The following is a 23585-nucleotide window of genomic DNA, read 5'->3' as shown; positions in this document are numbered from 1 at the left end:
AAAGAAAAGGGAATTAATCAAATGAGTTCATATATGTAAGAGTAGTATGATATATTACTGAAAAATGGACCCTATGTGACACATATGAAAGAACACAGGACTGCAGAGACAAGGACAATTCAGAGTTGTGTGGCCCTTAACCAGTTTCTCAGCCTCAACCAGTTTCCTCCTCCACAGATGGGAAAAGTAACACAAGTTTTACATACATTTTAATACTATTTCAGAATAAAATAAGAATGATGATGTATTCATTTTGAAATTTGTGAGGCACTACTCAGATGTAAATGTTATACACACAGTATATAACTTTATTTTGTTTGTGAAAACAAAAAATATTTTAATTATAATTTTATCAGGTATAACTTACCAAGCCATGAAACTTTCAGAAGTTGATGTCTGGGATATCAGGGTTTTTGTCACTTTTATTCAACTACTAATACCATACTGAAGACATTATAATAAAAAATGGAAGGTCATCCTTTATTTTTGAAAGATTGGTATAGGTATAAACTGATCTTAGTTGTTTGAAGACTTTACTTGGTAGTGCTCCATAGTTCACTCAAGAATACATGGAGACATGAAAATCACGGGTCTTACTATTTTTAGTCACTAAAATTCCTTTAAGAATCTAATGAAAGCTAAGGGTCCTCTTCCAGAAAAATATTCCTATCATCTGCGGATAGATTTTGCAAGGAATTTCAAAGGGGTTCATATCCATGGATCCTAGTAAAAACCACATCTTCACCTTCGATTGAAGTATCAATACAATACTTCGATTGAAGTATAATTCGATTGACTTAGGAGATTTCAGTAGACTTTAGTGTAATGGTCTCCTCCCTTCCAGATTTCTGTTTTCCAGATTATCATAGCCTTCTCTTAAAGACTATTATAGAACAATATATAGAAGTTTTCCTGCCCAGCTGCACCTCCACCCATTCTGTATTCTATCTAGCATCTGTCTCTTAAACAGTCTTCGTTCCTGCATTCAGTCTTCCCCCCCCCATTGCGTTCCCCAACATTCTCTTTAAGATGTGATTTATTTATTTGAGTGAGAGAGAGTGCATATAAGCAGGGGAAGGGGCAAAGGGAGAGGAGAAGCAGACTCCCCACTGAGCAGGGAGACTGATGCGGGGCTCCATCCCAGGACTCTGGGATTCTGACCTGAGGCGAAGTCAGGTGCTTAGCCGACTGAGCCCCCGAGGTATCCCTTTTCCCCAGCATTCTTCATCAGTGCTCACTCCCAGGGGAGGCAGTAAGAGAGGGAAGGGCTCTAAACCAAACTAACAAATACAAAAAGCAGAGGCTCTGGGCAGAAATGGAAACTGCAAGTAGGTAGCAGCAAGGCTGGAATAGTCTGAAAAACCAAACTATTGAGATGTTTACCAATTTACAGTTCTACCAATCCTAAACATCAAACATATGAAATTATTTTTTTAAAGATTTATTTATTTATATATTTAGTGAATTTAGAGAGAGGGAGAGCACAAGAGCAGGAGAGGCAGAAGGAGTGGGAGAGAAAATCTCAAGCAGACTCCGTGCTGAGTGTGGAGCTGGACACAGAGCCTGATCCCAGGACCCTGAGATCATGACCTGAGCTAAAACCATAAGTCATACACTTAGTGGACTACACTACCCAGCCGCCCCAAATATTTGAAATTCTTTGTACAGGGTTCATTTGTAGACTGCTTTTTATTGAGATTCTCTAAAATTTGACCATTCTCCACCTCTAATAATATAATATGAAAGTGATTTTTAAACCATAAAGGATTAAAACAGTGTAGGGAATATCATGTTGGATTATGACATGATTGGATGTGATGTGAAGAAAAGTTGCACAGCATCACATCCACTGCATGAAATGTCAGCCAGATGGAAGAACAGACCAAAGGTTTTTTTCCTCTTATAGTCCATCTAACAACTGTGTATTTTTCCAACTTTGTAGAATTTTAATTCTCAGATTTTTCTGCTTTTGCAGTACATCCTTAGCCTATTTGAGTCTTAATTTGATGTCAGTTCACAAATGGCTCTCGATACTCTGTCTTCAGATACAACCAGCTTACATAAGTCAGCATATGTTCACAACAACCACAACAAAATCCAGGGCAAATATTTAAAAATGCAGACATATTCATAGAATACCAGAAGAGCATGCTCTTATTTTGTAACTTTAGCAACAATCGCTCTAGATCTCTAAAAGTGTTACTGTTAGAAAATGAGAGTAAGGACGTGTAGGTTCTTCATTAGCCAGGTGTAGTCACTATTTTGGAATTTCGAGTTTTATTATCAAATGTTGGTTTAAGTTTTTATATTCTAGTGCCAACATGATCCATGACAATCTTTTCTTTGAGGTAGCTTTAGTTTTTTTTTATTATTTTAATTTGAATACTTTTGACACAGTGTTACGCCAGTTTCAGGTGTACAATGTAGTGATTTGACAAGTTTATACATTATGCTGTGCTCACCACAAGTGTGGCTGCCATCTGTCCCATTGCATCGCTATTACAATATCATTGACTGTATTCTTTATGCTGTGCTTTTTATTCCCATAACTTACTCATTCCATAACTGGAGGCCTATAGCTCTCTCTCCCCATTTTGCCCAACCCCCCACTCCCTCTTCTCAGTTTTTATATCCCTCCCCTCTGTTCTGATTCTGCTTTTTCTTTGTTTATTCATTTTTTTTTTTTTTTTTAGGTTCCATTTATGAGTGGATTCATTTGGTATTTGGCTCTCTCAGTCTGACTTATTTACTTATTTCACTTATCATAATACCTTCTAGGTCCACCCGTGTCATCTCAAATGGCACAGTCTCCTCCTTTTTTATGGATGACAATCTGTTTTTAAAATAAAATCTAGGAGAAGGTAGCAAACTACTTAATAATGAATGTGAGGTATTGAATTAGAGTATTATTTTGTGCTTTTAAAAGTATTATTGATATTGCAAGGTGAATTTTTGCAGTAATATTATGATGCTGATAAGCAACATTGATTTTAAGATTTCCACATTTTATAAGCGGAAAACAAAAGGCCCAAATATTTAAGGTGTGGAAATTCTGCTGAAGCAGCTTTAACAGTGAATTAGATTCCCATTAAGTGGTGTTCAGTGAGAGGGGATGTGCATATGCAGGGTTTGAAGAAATTTACAAGAAAGAGAAACATTTTTCATTCAGAATGCCAACAGGCTTCATTTGGTATCAGAAGCCTGGATTTCAGTGTTCACTGTGTGAGCTATCATCACCACTCGGGCTTCTAACTTTCTTAAAATGCAGTAATATACTTTTGATAGACAATTCAGAGAAATTAATAGCAAATGATAGAGAAATTGCTCTTTTCTAGGGGGAGAAAAGACATTTGATGCAGAGAAACAATGAGGACATGGCCATGAAATTTAAGGCTACTACGTACTATATTTTCAGTGTATTTTTTATTAAGCTTTCATCTACTTGTGTCAAATTAGAGTCCCTCGTCTTAGCAGATTAAAACCTTTTATGATCCTTTTGATATGGAACTGTTATTTTTCACTTTTCTTTATCTTGCAGACCCACCGATAAGTTCTTCAGTTTCTTCAGGCCACGTGTCCTCTTTTAAATTTTAGAACCATTGAATTTTAGAGAAACAGCATTCTAAAGAAAGAAGTTAGAGTGTAATACTGTAGTTTGTCGACATAAAGAAATATATTAGAAAGCAAAATGATCTTGATAGGCTTTGAAGAGAAAGATCTTTGTGGGCATTTAAAGAACCAAGGAATTACAAGGCCATGTTGAAGAGCACATTAGTTAAATTGAAGGAGTCGAAGCAAGATACCTTTCATTACTGACATGCCATCTACTGAAAAGAAGTAGAAGTTAGTCCAAAGTAGCTAACAGTGAGCCCTGGATACTAACTTCCCTGAAGCACTGAAATAGGAAGGGGTGGAAGAAAGTTGTGAAAGAAACCCTCAGGGATTCCTCCTTTTTTCCCCTGTGATCCCTTTAATCCTTGAATTGTCAAACCACATGGAAAATAATAGAGCTGTGCAGTTCTGAGACTTAAGTGATATTATCTTTTTAAAAGAAAATATTAGGTCTTTTCACATCTCTGGACAGGAACAGGGCATGCATTTGGTGTAGAAAAGAGTAACCTGGAACAAGAGATGCATGTTGTTTTTCGGTTTTAATGTATTATTATCTATGGCTAAGCAGGCTGCACCCAGTAAGAGAAAAAAAAAATTACAACCCATATTTTATTATTCTATTATTTTTTATTTATTTTATTATTTATTAATATTTTTTTTCTTTTTGAAAACAGATGATTCAAAGAGAAGCAGATGTAAAAAGTAAGGTAACCGCCGTGGCGCTTACAGACTCTGTTCACAACGTGTGGCATCAAGAAGCGGGCAAAACGATTCGAGAATGGATGAGAGAGGTGAGATGAGATTTTTTTCAGTGACCAGATGAATGAGTGTGAGCCTTTATCTCTTGCACCCCCACCAATTTATATCATCTCCCGCCCCCAGACTCCCTTTCTCGAGGCAGAACATTTAGCGAGAAGAGAAAAAGTAGACATGGTTGAAATACTAATAGAAAACCCTTCTGAAGAACAAACGTGTTCTGAAAGCCCTTCTCCCTCTTTGGGCGTTCTGTAGAATGTTATCTATGCATGCAGTATATGGTAGCAACTTCACTGGAAGAAGGTCATGATCTGTTAGGAGATATTATTCCCTGAGTTTTAATTTTTCCACCAGCCATTTAGCATTGGTGCTGCCCACTGACAAGAAAGAAGCATAAGGTACCATTGGTTTTCATCCTTTCCTTGAAAGGCGATCAGTATGTGCCACTCTTAAACGGGTTGGCTCAATACTGCCAGGAGCAGGAGAAGTAAAAAGCTGAAACAGTATTTCGTCAGACTGAACCTGGGGCTCTGAGAAACCCAAGGGCTGGTCATAGTCCAGCCTCAGGCTAAGCTTCTTTTCACCCTTCCAAGGGCTGGTGAGCCTGAAAATGATCATGACTTACTGAACATGCTCCCATTTTTTTTTTTTTTTAAACTTTCAGCCCATTATTGCTTTTACTTTGGTTATAGATGTACAGCTGAAACTTCTTTTTTATTTCTGTTTACCTTTCTGATATTATAAGTAATTGACATCATCCACACCATGCTTTATCAGTTGTTTGGTCAGATCATATATTTCTATAAATGAGAACTAGTTGACCTTCCTGATTTTCTCCCACTCTCTCTTGATAGAATACCCAGATATTTATCCAGCTGGCCTCTCACCATAGGTATGGTGGGTAACTTCTAACCACCCTTACAGTGCACTGTAAGGACAAAAGAGTTAATGTTTGGAAAGAGTTTTGAATAAATAGAAGGACTAAGCTGTATAATCCCATAATGGAATAATCATAATATAACCAGTCTCTTTTCACTGTCGTTATTATCCATTAGAAAAGGTACATTCATCATGCAAAAGTCTAGAATGTATTTACTCCAGTCCTCATAATATTATAAATACATAATAAAGGTGGGCTTTTAATCTGTTCTAACATCCTGGTGTTTTCTGACCACGTTGCTTTGCATAGTTTTCCTTTCACAGTTTATCTACATCCTCAATGGTCTTTTCCAAGGGCCTATTTTTTTTTTTTTCAAGAGAAATTTTGCATATTTCCAACCTATACATTTTTCGTGGTTTTTATCTGTCCAAGTGGATATGTAAACAGCTCCCAGCATTATACAAAGTAGTAAGGTTGAATAAATGCACCTTTTCCCCACATATAACCAATATGGAATTTAGTATTTGCCCAAACTAGAAGTACCCCGATTCATCATGTTTGACTTGGGAATTCTTCATGTCTCATTCCAGGTGGCACATACAGCAAAATTTATTTAGGTTTATGTCTTTTATAAAAATTTGTATTCAAATTCCAGTTAGTTAACATACAGTGTTATATTAGTTTTAGGTGTACCATAGAGTGATTCAGTGTTTCCATACATCATCTGCTGCTCATCATGACAAGTGCCCTCCTTAATCCCCATCACCTGTTTACCCCATTCCCCCCACCGACCTCCCTCTAGTAATCATCAGTTTGTTCTCTGTAGTAGATTTGGTTCTTTACCCTTTGTAACCTAGACTGGACTAATGCCACCTTCAAAAATCAGAATATATTAATTTGTGCATTTTTTACATTAACTGAAATAGACAATAATTGAATTCCTCTTAATTCAATGAAAGCTCTCATTAATTTCTTTGCAAGTATAGCTTTTATAAATATTTTTAATATTATATAGTTTTATAAATGACTTACTTCTTGAATAGTTCTTTTTTTTTTTTTTTTTTTTAAAGATTTATTTATTTGACAGACAGAGATCACAAGCAGGCAGAGAGGCAGGCAGAGAGAGAGGAGGAAGCAGGCTCTCTGCTGAACAGAGAGCCCGATGTGGGGCTCGATCCCAGGACCCTGGGACCATGACCTTAGCCGAAGACAGAGGCTTTAGCCCACTGAGCCACTCAGGCGCCCCTTGAATAGTTCTTTTATTCCCTCAGTTATGCCTGAGGCATGAAACAGCATGAAGAGTTTTTTATTATGACATACCAAAATTCAGACCCCCAACTCAATCACTTACCTAACTCTGTAATCTTGGGTACATTGTTTAATCTTTTTGAGATTCATTTTCTTCATCTATGAAATCTAATACTTGCCTTGCAGATATGGTTGGGAAATAACATATGAAAAGAAACAGCATGGGGGTATCCGGATGGCTCAGTCATTAAGCATCTGGCTGCATCAGGCTCCCTGCTCATCGAGAAGCCTACTTCTCCCTCTCCCAATCCCCCTGCTTGTGTTCCCTCTCTCACTGTCTCTTTCTCTATCAAATGAATAAGTAAAATCTTCACAAAAAAAGAGGAAACAGCATGGACATGGACATTGTAAGGAAATTCAATACATCATAGCTCTCACTGTTGTTACCTTTTTAGCCCCCAAGTAACATAAAATATATTGATTGTATTCTTTTATCTTATGGATGGTTTCCATTATTTCTATTTTCAAAATATCTTACCAAAGGGTAGTAATTCAGACCAAGGAGTAGGAAGAACTGGGTTGTGATAACGATTCTAGCTTAGTCATTCACTGGGTAAAGGAGTAACTGACAGCTAACATATCCCAGGTACTCTACACTAAGGCTTATTGTCTTGGGAAAGCCATTCCATCATTCTGAGCCTGTTTCTTAATTGTGAGTTAGAGATAATAATTCCTATTCCATCTACTTTGTGAACTATTATGAGAATCAGAGGTGACAACCAAGAAGAAAATCCCTTGAAAAGCAAATGCGCTTCATAAAAAAATAAAATGCATTGTTATTAAAAAAAAAAAAAAAAAAAGCACTGTGGTATCCCAGAGATAAAAATTAGTAGATTGGGGCGCCTGGGTGGCTCAGTGGGTTAAAGCCTCTGCCTTTGGCTCAGGTCATGGTCTCAGGGTCCTGGAATCGAGCCCCACATCGGGCTCTCTGCTCGGCAGGGAGCCTGCTTCCTCCCTCTCTCTCTGCCTGCCTCTCTGCCTACTTGTGATCTCTGTCTGTCAAATAAATAAATCTTTTATAAAAAATAAATTAGTAGATCATCACTGATAGAGCTTTGAAATTATCCCCGCTCAGGGAGCCTCTCTAAAACAAGAAGAGAAAGGGAGACTATGGGAGCCTATGCCAGATATCCTTGTAGGAACTCCCCAAAATGTGGACCCCCAACCCCCATAGAGAATTTAGTGTGGGTTGGCAAGATTAAAATCTAGTGTTTGTTTCCAGAACTTAGGATAAAACTCTGTCCCCTTTTCTTTCCCCATTTTTAGTCTCTGTCCACTCTCTAAGACCCCTTGAAATAAAGAAGACAAACAGTCCTGGGTTCAGTAAATAGAAAGATCTGTTGTCTTGAGCAGGAGTGTTGGGAGGGGGTTGTGGAAGGGTAACTTGTGTCCCTCAGCATCCCACTTCCTACCACTGCCTACTCCGGCTTTCATTGGAATCAGCTCAAAATCTGAGATATTTTGCAAATTTGTCAAGAAAAACAATTTAGCTAAACTATAATGTTGTCCATAAAAATAGTAAGTCTGGCTACAGATGAAGCCTCAGTGTTTTGGGCCTCTTAATGATTAGCTCCAATATTTGACCAAACACCACTTCAAACTTGGAAGTCAGACAGGGTTCAGATTGCCCAGTCATTCTTATTATACTGCAAATTTGTAAAGCTCCTTTTTGTTCTGTAAGCATATTTAAGTTAATGTGGTCAAGGTATCGATGTTAACTATTCATCTACTATAAAAAACTGATATACTTTTTATAATGTCAGCAATTAGCAAACAGAAGGTTAAGTACTATATTCTTATATTACTTATATAGTATTAAAAGAACAATCTCTTTTAAAAAAAAAAAAAAAAAAAAGGAAGGAAGAAAGAAAGCAAGTCAGGGAGGGCTACTTTTGGCAATTACTCTGAGTGAAAACTACTCCCGAGCAAAAGACCAAGCATACGTACTTCGCCATGACTCATGAGGAAAGGTACAAAATGGCCTAAGGCAGATCCTAAGAGACCCGTCCTTCCTCCAGCTCCAGGACTGTAAAGTGGATAAGGGTGGACATGCAGGACGTTATGCTAGGTGAAATAAAAAACCAGACACAGAATGAAAAATACCACATGATCACATGATTACATATGGAATCCAAAAAGTTTGAATACATAGAAAATAGAATAGTGGTTACCAGTGGGGTAAATAGGGAGATGTTGGTCAAAGGGTACAAAGTTGCATTTATGAAGAATGCATAAGTGTAGATATATGGCATTATGACTATATTCAGTACTGAATTGAATATTGTAAATTGGCCGAGAGAATAGATTGCATGTTCTATCACAGCACACACACACACACACACACACACCACACACACAGTAACTATGTGAGGAAATAATTAGTTCGACAGTACTAATCATTTTATGATGTATATGTGTATCAAATCATCATGTTGTACACCTTAAATACATAGTTTTAAAAAAAAAAAAAAGGCTGATTGGGTAAATGTCATTTCCTGACATATCCCTGGCCTCTGAAAGTCTCCAACCAAGCCAGATTTATGGTTCTACATAACTGTTGTGAACCCTTACCCAGCATCATGAGTTCAGAGTGGCAGTCCCCAAAATACAACCCAGTAAATCGTAGTTGTTCTTGTCTGAGGACACGATGCCTTCCATTATGAAGCTCTGTCTCTAAGGCATTGGTGGATCTCAGACAAATGAAATAAAAATGAGTAAGAGTCTAAATTCAACCAGGACAGCAAATCTATCTCAAAATACCTTATATAGGATTCCTACTATGTATTTTTCTCTCTAAACATAGTACACTAAGTTTTCATCTTCTTATTAAAAATTTTAATCTGTTTCATATCTGCACTGAAACATTGTTCACCCTTGGTTCAAAGGTCAAAGAGGGCCACTCAGCACTATGGCCTACAGGCACTTCTAGTCTATGTTAATAGTTCCCAACATTTTGGGTTTCACAAAGAAGACAATTTACAACCACAAAATAACTGTTTAAGTTTGTAATTTCAGAATTAAAAGACCTTTAATTGAGAACACATAACTCTAAGAAACACTATGTAGCACATATTTTGCCCCTCATACCCAGAGAAACTTTAATTCCATTATCCATCCCAAATTCTTGGCTCTGGCCAAAGGCTTCTTTCTGCTTGTGGCTGGGATGAGACGGGGCTACATCTGAGGCTCAGACATACTCTCTTGATATCTAGGACTGCATGCCTTGCTGTTCGCTCAGGGCATCTGAGAATAAGATCTCCAGGGGTTTGGGACACATTCCAGCATGATTTGACTTTAGCTAGGGCTTTCCTCATCAGCTGCCTCTGTTGCCTTCCTGGACACTATGCCAGTGTTCATCTCAACTGAAGAACTGGGATCGGGGCAGATGGAGTCACTGAGAAGAGGGATAGAATAAACATTAGAAAAACAGAAAGAGATGTGGTTTTTAAACTAGAGAAATGCATCAGAATAGGAAGTTGGATTTGATGCAGTGGAATTTCAGATTAATTTCAGATTAAATTCATGGGTAAGGGCTGTACATCTTTCTCATATTTCTTTCTTTACATGTATTTCTCTGCACATTTATGTTATTTTATTTTGTTATACTCTGTCATGAGGCAAGCATTTTTATCTTGCTCTGCCCTTTTCTCTATATATTTTTCCCAGGGGGATGAAAATGTTACATACACATGTACACACATGTACATGACACTCATCAAACTTATGATATCAAGCCTTTACAATCCTGCACAGGCACTTTGTTATTCCAGAGAACTTTTGGCTATATTCACCTTAAAGGGTGTTTATTTCTATCCTATTTTTATGGGAAATCAAAGCCTAAACTTCTGCCTAGATAAAAAGTGAAATTTCAGAATCATAAATGTTAACCTATCTTTTGCTTTAAATGTTTGAGTTAAAGGTGACCTCGATAAAATCCATTTTATTCAGTTTTTTAAAGTCAGTGATAACAAGCTAGAAAATGATTAATCGCCAACATATTGTAATATACCATCATTTTTATTAATACTAGAAATATCGTATAAGACGTAGTTTTACATATGTGAGGTGTAGGTGAGCAGTATTAAGACTGACATATCACCTGGGTAATAGCCGACTTTCATCAGATTTGGAGGTACTACTAGGATGAATAATAATTAAAATATATACCTAATCGCTGCCTGTCTGTCGGTAGTGCTAATTGCTGTCATTGAAAAGACTGAATTATTTAAGATAAATTGAGAAAAAGAGAAAGTCATTCTTCATTGACGCTATCTCCCTGTATCATTGGGAGCCTATTTTTAGTACCTATAGAAGTCATGATTTTTGAATTTATTAGGGTCTGTGATGAATGATAAAACAAATCATCCATTTACATATCTTGACACTGCTTTGGAGAATACTTATTTCTTACAAGCAAGTGTCACATTGTATATAAAAGCTGGCTAATTGTGTGCTAATCTTCTGCATTATCTAGAACTCTGTGATGTGGTATTCTATCAATAGTAATATTAATTTTACTTACTTCAAATATATGAAATATCTCTCTGAAATCGTATTTCTTTTATAATTTCTGCTCTCTCACATTGTATAATTTTTGCATTCAACTGCTAATTAAGATTAGGAGTGCAAGTTATAGAATACATATTCACTTTAAACCATCAACCTTTTGTAATACATAAAAATACTAATATTTTCTCCATTTTAAATGTAAAAAGAAAGAAAACATTTAAGAACATTACTAGATGTTGTTTGTTTTCATGGTTTTTTTTTTTTTCCACACAGTTCAATAGTTTCATTGATCTACTGTTTCTTACAAAAATCTGCCATGCTTTGTGAACTTCACTTTCTAATCTCATACAGCAACCCTTCCTTTATGTTATTCCTGCTCTCCCTGGTCCCAGAACAGTAGGGTTGCCTTGACAAATCTATTCAAAAGCCATTCCTCGGCCTTTATTGGTGGGGACTGGGGCCTTTGAAATTCTCTCCTCACTGCAACACAGCTGACATCTTCTTCCAGACAGAATGAATTAAGGAAATACAATAAGACACTTGATCTACCAGTCAAGGATCTTTCCACAGTGAGGACGGATTCCATGGTGCACAACCAGGGCAGCAAGCATCTAAAAATACACAATACATGCTTGTTTACCAGAATAGCAATCAGCGATTTTTCCAACATGATTGATAGGATGATTTCTTTTAAAATAAAATCTGTCTAGAAATGCAGAGTGTGTGTGTGTGTGTATGTGTTAGAAATTTTTAAAAAGCCATATGACGTTAATCACATTTTTTAAGCCAGTCTTTAAATACAGATTTTAAATGTATGGAAAGGATATACATTATTTTTATTTCATTTGTCTGAGTGGTAAGTCATCATTATCCTAAAGATTGATTTTCATATTGAAGGCTTTGTGTCCTCAAACACACAGCTACAATTCACTATGTTGTGTTTCTTTTGAACTACTTGATATAGCCTTCTTTGAACAAGGTTGAAGTAAAAAAGGAAAGAAAGTATGTTTAAGGAGTAACTACAAAATTTATTTCTTCTAGTATTACTGAGACAAAGACTGTAGTTTAAAAAGCAAAACTATTCTTTCACATGATCAAATTAATACTTATTTCCATCTTAAAGTTAAAAATGGATGTCCTTTTCTGTTTCCCTTAATTATAATCTTAGCCTTTTCTTATAAACATATCATTGTTCATAGGAGGTTACGTGTCTTCCTAATATCAGCACAGATAATTTGCTGAATTGTCAAAGATAAACTTTTTTCCACAGCCACAGTGGTCATGAATAATACTAACTGTTTATATAAGAAAATCTTTTACAGTGCATGGAAAATAAATTGGATATGCTTCTAGTGTCGATTATATAGGATAAATTAATCTCTACAGCCTAAAAAGTTTATCTTGGTTTAAAAATGTTTCAACAGAAAATTGTCTCTCTTGCATTGCAGAATTGTTGTAATTGGGTCTCTAGCTCAGAGCCATTAGACACATCAGTGGAATCCATGCTGCCCGATTGTCCCCGAGTCTCAGCAGGTATGTGTTTGATGAGAGATGTATGGGGTTTTTTTAGGGTGAAAAAATATGGTAATGAAATGTGGAATTCTATTTTGTGAATTAAGCATGTTGTTCTGCCTTGAATCTTTGAATGAATTATTGGTAACATACGGCATGGGTCTGATCTGCTACCAGAAATTTGTTGAGTGACTGAAAATAGTAACTAACACATTCAGTGAAGATGAATAGGTGAAGCAATTTGAGAGTAATGTAGACAGTTGCTGCTAAAGCTTTGGGAGACAAGATGTACATAAATAAAAAGTCGATTAAGACAAGGACTAGGTAGCAAAGCAGGATCTCTGAAAATTTGTCTTGCATTGAATACCAACTCAAGGATACAACGGGCAGTCAAGGCTATGAGTTCAGAGAGGTGAGATTGGTGTGGCCGAGAGTCTTTAAAAATATTTTTCACGCAGAAGATTTTGTCTGGACCTTGTGCATATGGTCGGATGTGGATTCTAGAAAGATGTGCAGGATTGACATTTTAGGCAAAAGAAACAGAGCAACGTAAGGAATAAGGGCTGGAATGGATCTGAAAGTGTTCATGGGAAACAAAGGCAAGATGGGCCTGCCTCTTGAAAGAGGGGGAGTGGGGAGTACCTCAGGAAGCAAGTGGGCTTAGGAAGACAGTTGAAGGATGGAATGGCTTTCCAGCCTACAGAGTTTGTACTTCAGTCTCTGATCTCTAGAGAAGAGGAGTTACATTTTTGGCTGCTTTTGGATTTTGGCTTTCACAATTCCCAGCCAGTTTGGATGGTAAACACAGAATGAGCAGTGGTATCTGGTTATGGCTGCAGAACAGAAATGGGCTTGCTTTACCCAGAGATGTCAGAGACTGAGCAGAAGTTTTGAGCATGAACTACTCCATACAAAAATCATAGGGGGCGGGGCACCTGGGTGTCTCAGTGGGTTAAGCCTCTGCCTTCGGTTCAGGTCACGGTCTCAGGGTCCTGGGATCAAGCCCCACATTGGGTTCCCTGCTCAGCAGAGAGCCTGCTTCCCCCGCTTCTCTCTGCCTGCGTGTCTACTTGTGATCTATCTCTCTGTCAAATAAACAAAACCTTTGTGAAAAAAAAAAAAGAAAAATCATAAGAGGTAGTTGATCACTAAGCCTTTAGAGTTGCAGACATGTCTACATATTTGAAGGAAATAATTTGGAGAATAGTTCAAATATTAGGTAAAGAACAATTACTGTTAACTATGTTTCATTATCACTAATACCTAAACTTGAACTCAGCTTCACTATCATTATAGCTAAACTTTTTAGGTCTTTTGGTTAAGAAACATATATGCTACTCTAAAAATATATATAAATATATTTAAATATATAAATATATACACACATGTGTGTATGTATATGTATTACATATGTTATATAACATATATAATACATTACATATACATATATAATATATGTGTATTAAATAATTGATTATTTTTATTAGCAGTAGTTATGCTTTATAAAATCACTGAGAATGCTGAATTAGTGAGTACAGGGTTAGGTTCCTACAAGCTTCTGACCACAGTGTTTTCATCAACCAACCAATATATAACCTTGCTTTATGGATTGAATGTCTCTATTTAAAGACACCTTATTTAATAGATATTGTTGATTCACTAACATTGAACTCACAGCCAACAGCACTAACCCATGCCTGAATGAAGCTTGTCTAATACATTTATTTTCTCCGTAAGACACATCAGTCTTCTTAGGAACACTAGTGCTTTGTGCTTAGGTACACTAGACAAAACTTCAGCACTCTACTTGAGGGCCACTTCAAATTGTGATATCACCAAAAAAAAAAACCATAAAAATGTGAAAAACATGGCACTAAATAGTCTGCAAAAAGGACATTTGTTTGCAGTGTGAGAACTAAAACTAGAAGGTGAAGCTTGGCCTTATTTGTCCTTAGAAATGCATGCTAGGCAACTCTGAATTTTCACCACTCTACATATGTGCATGTCTGTAAATGACCACAAAAAGTACCCTGAGTATTGATTTTAGGGTTTACAAATAAATTTTAGTCACTAGGTGAATTCACAAATATGGACTCTCTAAGTAAGAGGATCAGCTATATATAGTAAAGGATTTGTTAAAAGGATTTGACCTGGGATTTGACTGTAGCTGGTAAAGCAGGCTCTGTAAGAATGTCGACTTTGCCTCCTGTGCTGGAGCTAGGAACTACAAAGCAGATGTTTGTTAGGGGGAGACGGATGAATGAATTAGACCCCATGACCATGAACTAGAGCCCGTGAGGATGGACTTAAACTCATGTCCATTCTTTTTGCCTCTGTCCTTGGTGGTTGTCCTTGGTTGTCCTATAGAAGCCAGTGTCCTTTGTCGCAGAGCTAACCACATACACCTGGCCCAGGAGTCAGCGATGCTAAAGGGGAATTCAGGGGAAGGCGGGACAGGTGCAGTCCTGGCTACTGCCTCGTGCCCCTAGGTGAGCTAGCAGATAAACAACAACATGCATGAGCTAGAAATAGCTACTGCTTTAATTTAACCCTCCAAGTGTCCCACAGAAATTCCCTTTATGTAACATCCTAATCAGAAACACATGATTTGAAAAAGAATTCTGGGAAATGTAGTTCAACCTAGCCAACCTGACACATTACAGAGCCTCTACAGTTCCCCCCTTGTCAACCTGGCAGTTACATACATCTCCTTAAACCAGCCTCAGTCTACAAAGACATTTATGAAGTCAGGCAGTGAAGTCAGTGATACAGCTATCCCATGTACAGATGAAAACACACTAACCCTTTCCTAAGAAAAGGATACAAAGTGGGCCTCGGTGTCTCAGTCAGTTAAGCATCTGCCTTCAGCTCAGCTCATGATCCCCAGAGCTTGGGGTCGATTCCCGCTTTGGGCTCGATTCCCGCTTTGGGCTCCCTGCTCCAGGGTGAGCCTGCTTCTCCCTCTGCCTCTGCCTCCTTCCCTCTCTCTGTCTCTCATACATAAATAAGGAAAATCTATAAAAAATTTTTAAAAAGTGACAAAACCCCTGTAATGTTCTTGGCTGGTGTCCATTCTTCTCACCTTTTGTATCCTATAATTTAAATACTGAGAGATAAGGCTAGTTACTGTTGATACATCTTACACGAGATGATAAAGAAATAAAAGAGGAGAGGAAAACTAAAATAATTTAATATCTTAAATAATATATAATATTATTTATTATATTATTATATATTATATTATTTAATATATATTCAAATCAAAAAAAGAAAGAAATACCCATAGGTATTACATTGCTCATTTTTATAAGTAGCCATGTGGTTATAATTGGTATTTACAACTACCCTAATTCTTTATTCCCTTTGTTCTTAACAAGTACCTCAACTGATCATAGTTTTTGCATGGTGGGCTGACCCATACCTTCATTCCTGAAGCAGCTGGAGGAATGAAGCTATCCTCGCGGAGTTAGATGGTTGTAGTTTTCTATTGACATTAATCACAGGAAGTACTAACAGGTGTCCTTGATGACTTCCTGCATTGTAGACACACTCCTCTTTATCCCCATGGTCTAGTAGCAACTCAATTATCCCTTAGTTATCAAGATCAGTCACTCCCCCAATATAGTAACACTCTTCCACTCCTTGTTAATTCAGTGGTATAAGGAGCCCAAAGTGGCACGATGACAGTCTGAGCTTTTAATTCAATAGAATCATTGTTGTGTCATCTAATAGAAGCATTCCTCCCTATGGAATGAAGACCTTTTAGATCAACAGAGCCTAAAATCATAGGAATGGGAGAAAACAGCTTTGCTAGTAGGTCACTGAGGGTAGGAAAAAGAGAAGAAGCCAGTCCCATTTCCATCCCTTCATTCCCAGACCTGGGAGAAATATCACATGTATTAAACGCTGATGTACGGTACATACCATACCCTAGAGTACATTGTCTCAGACCCACAGGGTGTTGTCACCTAAGATAGCACCATAACTGAGTCTTCAGAAAGTTACTTGACCGTTTTATGAAGCCTGCTACTTAAGTAAGGATAATGGGGAACATGTAGGACCAGTGAATGTTGTCAGACTTCAGGCTCTTTCTTACCCTCTTACTTGCTCTCTCTGATGAAAGCCATCTCTGTGTGAGATACTCTGTGCAGAGGCCCAGGGGCAAGGAACTGGTGTCTCTGGCCAAGAGTCAGTGAATACCTGAGGCCTGTCTACAGCCCTGTGCATGACCTTGGAAGAGTATCTTCTCCCCCGCCGATCCACCTTGAGATAAGTGCAGCCCCAGCCAATACCTTGATGATGGTGAGACCCTAAGCCAGTCACTCAGTTAAACCACACTCAGATTCCTAACCCAGAGGACCTGTGAGTGCTAAATGTGTATTTTTTAAATCTGCCCAGCTTGCCGGTTATTTATTCCACAGCAGTAAATCATTAATACAGCAAGTTTAAACGTGAACTCTGGTAGTCACTGAAGCCTAAGTAGAAACAACCTTAACTTTTTTGAAGCTAAAGTCTTATAAGGTTCATCTTTGCCCTGATACCTGAGGATTTTGAAGCAACTTTCTAAAAAGGCACTAAAAAGTTTATCGAAGACAATTCATTCCTAGCCTGCTTCCCTGACTGCCTCATTAGACTTGCTGTACATTGTATCAGAGACAAGATACTAAGTTTCTTCTTTATCACATTTTGCTCACTGTATCATTTGATCACTAAGTTTTCTCACTCTGCAGCTTTTCACTGACCAATTTTCTTAGGACAGAATTTGTTACTCCCTGCACCCTTCTATTTCCTATGTGTTTATATTCCAACAAATTTGGCCTAAATCGGAAGGAGATTTTCACATACACTCTCCATCATATATCCATTTATTTCTCTTATATGTATTGGTCATTTATATTATGTCCCAGGTACTATTCTGGAAGTTGGGGACATAGCAGTGTAGAGTAGCTTATCATGACTTATCTTTTTTTACCAGGAAAAAAAAACCTGTTTCTTGGACCTCTACCTACCACTAGTATGTTCTTCCCTTTGAACCTGTCATTGTTAGGTTGCATCAAATGAGAAAAGATGCAGCACCTCCAGCATTTTCCATACCTACTTATAAAAACTCAACAGTTTTTCAATCAAAATCAATGATATCTCACAAAGAGTTCTTCAAAAATGTTGAATAAGGGGTATGGCATGATCAAAATGGGATTTTGAAGATTTTATTTATTTATTTATTTTTTTAACATTTTATTTATTTATTTGACAGAGAGAAATCACAAGTAGATGGAGAGGCAGGCAGAGAGAGAGGGAAGCAGGCTCTCTGCTGAGCAGAGAGCCCGATGCGGGACTCGATCCCAGGACTCTGAGATCATGACCTGAGCTGAAGGCAGCGGCTTAACCCACTGAGCCACCCAGGCGCCCGGGATTTTGAAGATTAATTTAATAAATGGATAAAAGAGAGGAGCAAGAAACTGGAGACAGCAGACTCAGCAGGCTGTGATGATGAAGCAAGTATATAGGGTGGATGGCTTGAGCTGGACTCCTGGCAGTGAGAATGAAGAGGAAAGGGGAGTGAAGAGAAATAGGGCTCGGGAAGAATTCGCACCGCCTGACAGCCAGTAGATTGGACGTGGAAGCCAGGCAAAGGGAGAAAACAACAAACTGGAGTGGAAAGTAACTGGGGTTATGAAAACATTACCAGAAATATAAGGGAGACTAGAGAGGGAAATCAGTTAAGGGCAAGAGAGGAGGAAACTGTTCTATGACGTATCTAATTGAGATGATGGCCGTGGAAGTGATGGCAGGAAGTTCAAATGGAAATAACCAAAGTGTGGTGAAGTGCCTTTGAAACACCTATAATTTTCTGAGCAGAAGTTAGTAATAGATATCCAGACTCTATGTTCAATTTAATGAAGATATTTTTTGCCAGCTTTCTAATTTACTGTTTTTCTTAAGTTATAATATGCTTTTATTGTTTGACTAAAGTCTCATGGTCATAGCAGTGAAATTGCCTGTAAAAATACATACTCATTTAATACCATATTTTTCCTTTATTACAAATATGTTTTACTTTATTAAAAAAGATCTGCTGCAGCTCCTAATAGCTTTACTTTATCAATGTTTTATATATATATATATATTTTTTTAAAGCAGGTACAGTAAAATTTTTAAATTATATTTAAAATACCACTGATAATTATTATCAGGGCAGTCGTGTCATTTTTATTTTTAAAAGCAGATGTAATACTTGACAACTCCACACTTAGGAATTGGCAGTGTTGTACCCTATACTTAAAATCTGACTTTTTAGTCATCTTAACATATAGTGAATGATGCGTATTACCATGTCAAGTGACTATTTGCCCTGCATCAGTCTATTGATGGTGTTTTCTACCAGTAAAATCAGCCCATTAAAAACATTGTTATTCGAAGAATTATATAATAGGTTAGTAGGACCTATGTTTATTGTATAACCCACATTCTGTGTTGTTTGTGTGTTGATTATAAAATGGTAACAGCAAATGTCTGCCTCAGTTATCTTCTAGAAATGTTATGAGAACCATTTTTGTAGTATCTGGAGGGCTATTTTGAGTTCATCAGAAAAAAGACACTGTAAAAACCTCATGTGGTACTGTATATTCTTACTAATCATTTCAGAATTTAAGGCTGTCATTTATTTTTAAACTATTATTTTAATCGTATGGGAATGAAAAAGTATTTGCCGACACACTGCCCTTTCCGTTTCCCTGTCTCTATTTTTAAGCAACAAATAACTTAGTTTTTCATGTTTTCCTGTGTTCTGTGACTCTGATAAGGGTCACAAAATATTACACAGAAACCAGAGACACAGAAAAAGAGAAAATACAGTGAAGAAAGCAGAAGGAAAACTAATAGTAGGAAGAAAAGTATAAAGTCAGACATAGAAGTATAGATGCAATAGGCCAAAAGAGACATGGGGTAGCAGTAAGAATGAAATTAGAAATGATCTTCTGTGGCATGCTTCTCCTCAAAAATAGCTAATATAATTTTTGGCTATGTATGAGGAAACATTCCTCCATGGTGAAAGGAAAGCAAAACATAAGTGTTTGACAACAGAGAATGTTACAGAGCACTGTTGTCTTCTGACTTCTTAGAAGTCTGGACACAGCTTGCTTTGGCCGGCTCGTGACTAACAGGCTGCTCTTTGCCAGATTTTTGTAACAGGGGCTAGGTCTGGGTAAGTGCTACTGCTAAGACTCGTATCCTTTCAAGCCCCTCGGAATGTGTTCCTTACTTGCCTCTCTGGTTAGGTATGTCCAGTCTGTGTGCATTCATTCAACAGGTGTTTACCGTGGACCAGACATTGTGCCAGGTCCTGGGGATGTAGCAATGAATTACAACAGATAAATGTCCTTTGTGGACTTACGTTCTAGAAAGGGAGACAAATAAAAAATGAGGTAAACAAAGAGAGTTTATGACTGTGGGAACTGGTAGGAGAAATAGAAAAGCAGGAAGAGAAGACCTGAAATATGTGGAGAGCCATACAACTTTAGAAGGGTGGCCATGGAGAGGTTCACTGAGAAGATGACATTTCTGGAACATTCTTTCTAGTTCACCTCCCACTATTTTCACCTCCCACTAATAAAGACAGTACTTGCCCATCTGACTTTAGAGATCTTTCCTCAACTCCAGGCTACCTACTGAGCTCTGAAAGCTGCGCCGTTATTCCCTTCCAGCAGTCTCTTGTTCTGGGTCCTTGAAAGCCTCACCTTATGGTCAGATCCATTTTACAAGTACTCCAAGATTTATGGTAACCATAAAGCATGCATACAAGAAAATCATTAAGGTATTCCACTCTTCCTTGAGCTGTAGCTGTGTACAGAAAGAAAAATAAAACTTACATATACTGCCCTGGGGTTCATCACAGCAAGGTTGCTTATGTCCAGAGGTGAAGGGTCAGAGCCACTCCTGGCTGACCTGAAGGGTGAAGGGGTCGGTATTTTGACATACCTATGACCACTTTGCACCAGGCACACAGGATGGAAGGCCCTGCCTCCTCATAGCTTCATTTTGCCACCTACAGTGAAGGAACTCTCTGAACCTAGATTCACTAAATCTATGTAGTTTAGAGGTGTGGTGCCTGTCAATTTATTTCCTGCTAGAGTTTGTATCATCTTGTATCCATCTATCACACCTTGAGACAGGCTTTTCTCTAATATTTCACTTGACCTAGAACACTTGATATAAATCTGAGCACCTCAAAATTGGAAAGATAACAGCCTAAATGTTAAAAAGAAGAAGGAAAAAAAAAAAAAAAAAGGAAAACGGAGAACCATAGAACCTGTCTTAGGGGTAAAGAATTAAACTTGAAAACTTACAATATTTAGATTATCTCCTCTTGGTTTGGATGTAGAAGAGGGCTGTTGATAATATGTACCTCTTGAGTCCCATTTCCTTACCAGAACAGAAAGTGGAAAATTAGTAGCTTCTATATGAATTTGAGTTGTAGACAACCTGCTAACATAACCCAAATTCTACTTTGCTAAACCAGTGTAGATTAACTGTTTACACTGACTGAACTTAGTGAATATTTGCTAAATATTTACTTCACTTTATTGCTGAAAATATGTCTTGAGGAAATGACACTGAGAAGTTATATCTCTTCTTTGTTAGTGAATAATCATTTGCTTCTAAAGATAGCAATGAGAAATCAACAGTAATTGCTTCTAGATGTGGTGTCATTCAGAGTGTGTAGACAAGCTGAGTTGTCTAATATGTTTTAAGACACAGCTCAAATTAATTAGGTAATTGAAAATCTATACTTTGCCTTTGTAAACAGATCTTTAAGGCATATTAGCATATATGATACTGTAACACTTTTTCACTGCCTAGACTGCTCAAGAACTACAGCATTCCTCTTTTCCATTCAAAGGTTATGTATTCTAATCCTTTAAGTGATGCTTTCATTAACTAAATAATACTTTTCAGGCAGTTTTTGTTCATTACTGTAAAATTGGCCTTGTAGCCGTTATTCACCAATTAGTTTCCCTATCACTGTTCTATGCTGCCTTATAATTATTAGTTAATGTAAGGGATGTGTATTCTAAAAGTTGACCACCAGAAATTCTTGTGTTTTCAGTGAATCATTCATTGTAATTAGCGAGGATCAGGAACTCCAGGGAAATAACTGATTAAAGAGTCATTTAAAATAGTCTATTTAACTATATATTTATGTACATCACCAATGTTTGCCCTGTTTATATATACTTAATCAGATCCAGTATTTTCCTCTGATTTTGATTCTTTCAGTTTTCCAGTAATCACAGTGAATATAACTCATTTCACTTCAGAAATCTCACTTTAAAAAAAAAAAAATTAAAAATAGCCACCATGTTTTTTACAGCTTTCTGAACCAATTTGTGAAAAATCCTTCGAAGAATTGGCAGTATAGGTGGCAACTCTCCTTTTACTGAGCTAACTCTTCCCTTTAAAGATTAAAAATATATAATTATTTTTGGAGTACTTTGGGGTAAATAACCAAATAATATGAATTTGTATTTTTACTTGAAAATTATACATTATGAATCAATTTGCAAGAGTTATTACTTTTACTATCCCTATAGCAGTGTCTCATGGCTTTTAATGTTAGTCCTTAATTGTTGGAAAACTAATTCGGGGACCAGCAGTCCCTAAGACAGAAATGTTCATCCTTCTTACTATATATTAAGTATTGATCTCCCTTCCCACGGCTGTCTGTGCTTCGCTTGTCCTCTATTTCTCCTTCCCTCTGTCAGTTTGGTCTGGGTCACTGCGCTTGATGGTTCTCTCTGTGTCTGTATATTGACCTCTGCTTCTCTGCCTCTCATCTGGTTTTGTCTCTATGTATGATTCTTTTCTTACAGTTTTTGTCTCCTCTGTCTCCCTGCTTCAGTATCCCCCACCTGGAGACTCGTCTGGCAGCCCGTGGCATCACATCTGCCCCAGCCCACATTCTCTGCCTGCCCCCGCCTGACCTGAGTGGTTTGCCTGAGTCCACTGTCCTTCATTCCTCTTTCACTGTATGATATGTGCCTCCCCCAAGCCACACAGTCCCTGCTCTTCCCCATGCTTTCCCTGTCTGCTTCCGTCTGCACCCTCCCTTGCCTGCTATGTCTGTCTTGTCAGAGACGGACATCAAGTCACCAATAACAAGTCTGTCTGCTGGCAAAATTACCCTGAAAACATTACCCTTCAGAAAAACTCTCTTGCTTTCTAGAAGTGATTCAGAACCTACAGAAGAAATATTCTTTGGTACCAAGATGAAAATTCAAAGTGAACAATAGGTACCATAAACAGGCCAAATATTTTCGGTTTATAAAATCCCAAGTTGTAAATTAATTAATTAATTAATTAATTAAAAATGAGACCCCAGGTTGCTCTCAGTTGGTTATCAGTGCTTGGAAAACAGGGATAATATTTTTTTAAGTTTTTGTTTCCTCATATTTTTAAAAATATAGTCCCTTTTAGTTCTACTTAATGATAAATATGGTTTTATTAAATGATAAATTTTGAGAGATAATTTGTTTGATTGGTGAGTTCATTTTTAGGTATTAAGAGTTGATTTAACTTATATGTGATGTCTAAATATTCCTTGAGAATTGGTATGGTATTTCTGTCCATATTGTTTGTTAGTATCCCCTTCAGTCATGTGTATCTAACCCCAAGTATTCAATATGTTATACCACTGAATAAAGAAGTCTTATACCACCTAGTTTACAGATATTTTGAATAATCTTATGGCACAATCCTGGACAGAATTCAGTTGTATTACACAATTTCTTAATTTCTAAGATACTATAGAAGTGACTTTTTGAAAATTTGGGCAAAGTAACAGAAACATGATTTTAAGCTTTGCATAGCAATGATCTCTATAAATGACACGTTTTTAAGAGACCCTAAATTAAAAATTTCTAATAACCATCTAAAATCAATATTGGCTTAGAGATTTTTTTATTTTTAGCGAATGTTTCAGGTATTTTTAAAAAGCAATATGAGTGATTTC

The 23585-nt window shown here is 37.2% G+C and overlaps 1 protein-coding gene across 7 annotated transcripts in view; it reads left to right on the top strand.

Annotated features, from left to right (window-relative positions):
* The window catches only part of ARB2A (ARB2 cotranscriptional regulator A), a 434723-nt gene that overhangs the window by 273494 nt on the left and 137644 nt on the right, over positions 1-23585 (top strand). For all 7 annotated transcript variants that reach the window (XM_059175475.1, XM_059175479.1, XM_059175478.1 and 4 more), the window contains 2 exons: positions 4287-4403; positions 12514-12598. In XM_059175475.1, coding sequence (XP_059031458.1) covers positions 4287-4403; positions 12514-12598 — 202 coding nt within the window. The remainder of the gene's footprint in view (positions 1-4286; positions 4404-12513; positions 12599-23585) is intronic.

Source organism: Mustela lutreola, chromosome 5 (assembly GCF_030435805.1).
Source record: "Mustela lutreola isolate mMusLut2 chromosome 5, mMusLut2.pri, whole genome shotgun sequence".
Classification (NCBI taxonomy): Eukaryota; Metazoa; Chordata; class Mammalia; order Carnivora; family Mustelidae; genus Mustela; species Mustela lutreola.
Note: the sequence above shows the minus strand (reverse complement) of the source record. Positions and strands in the feature narration are given on the sequence as shown.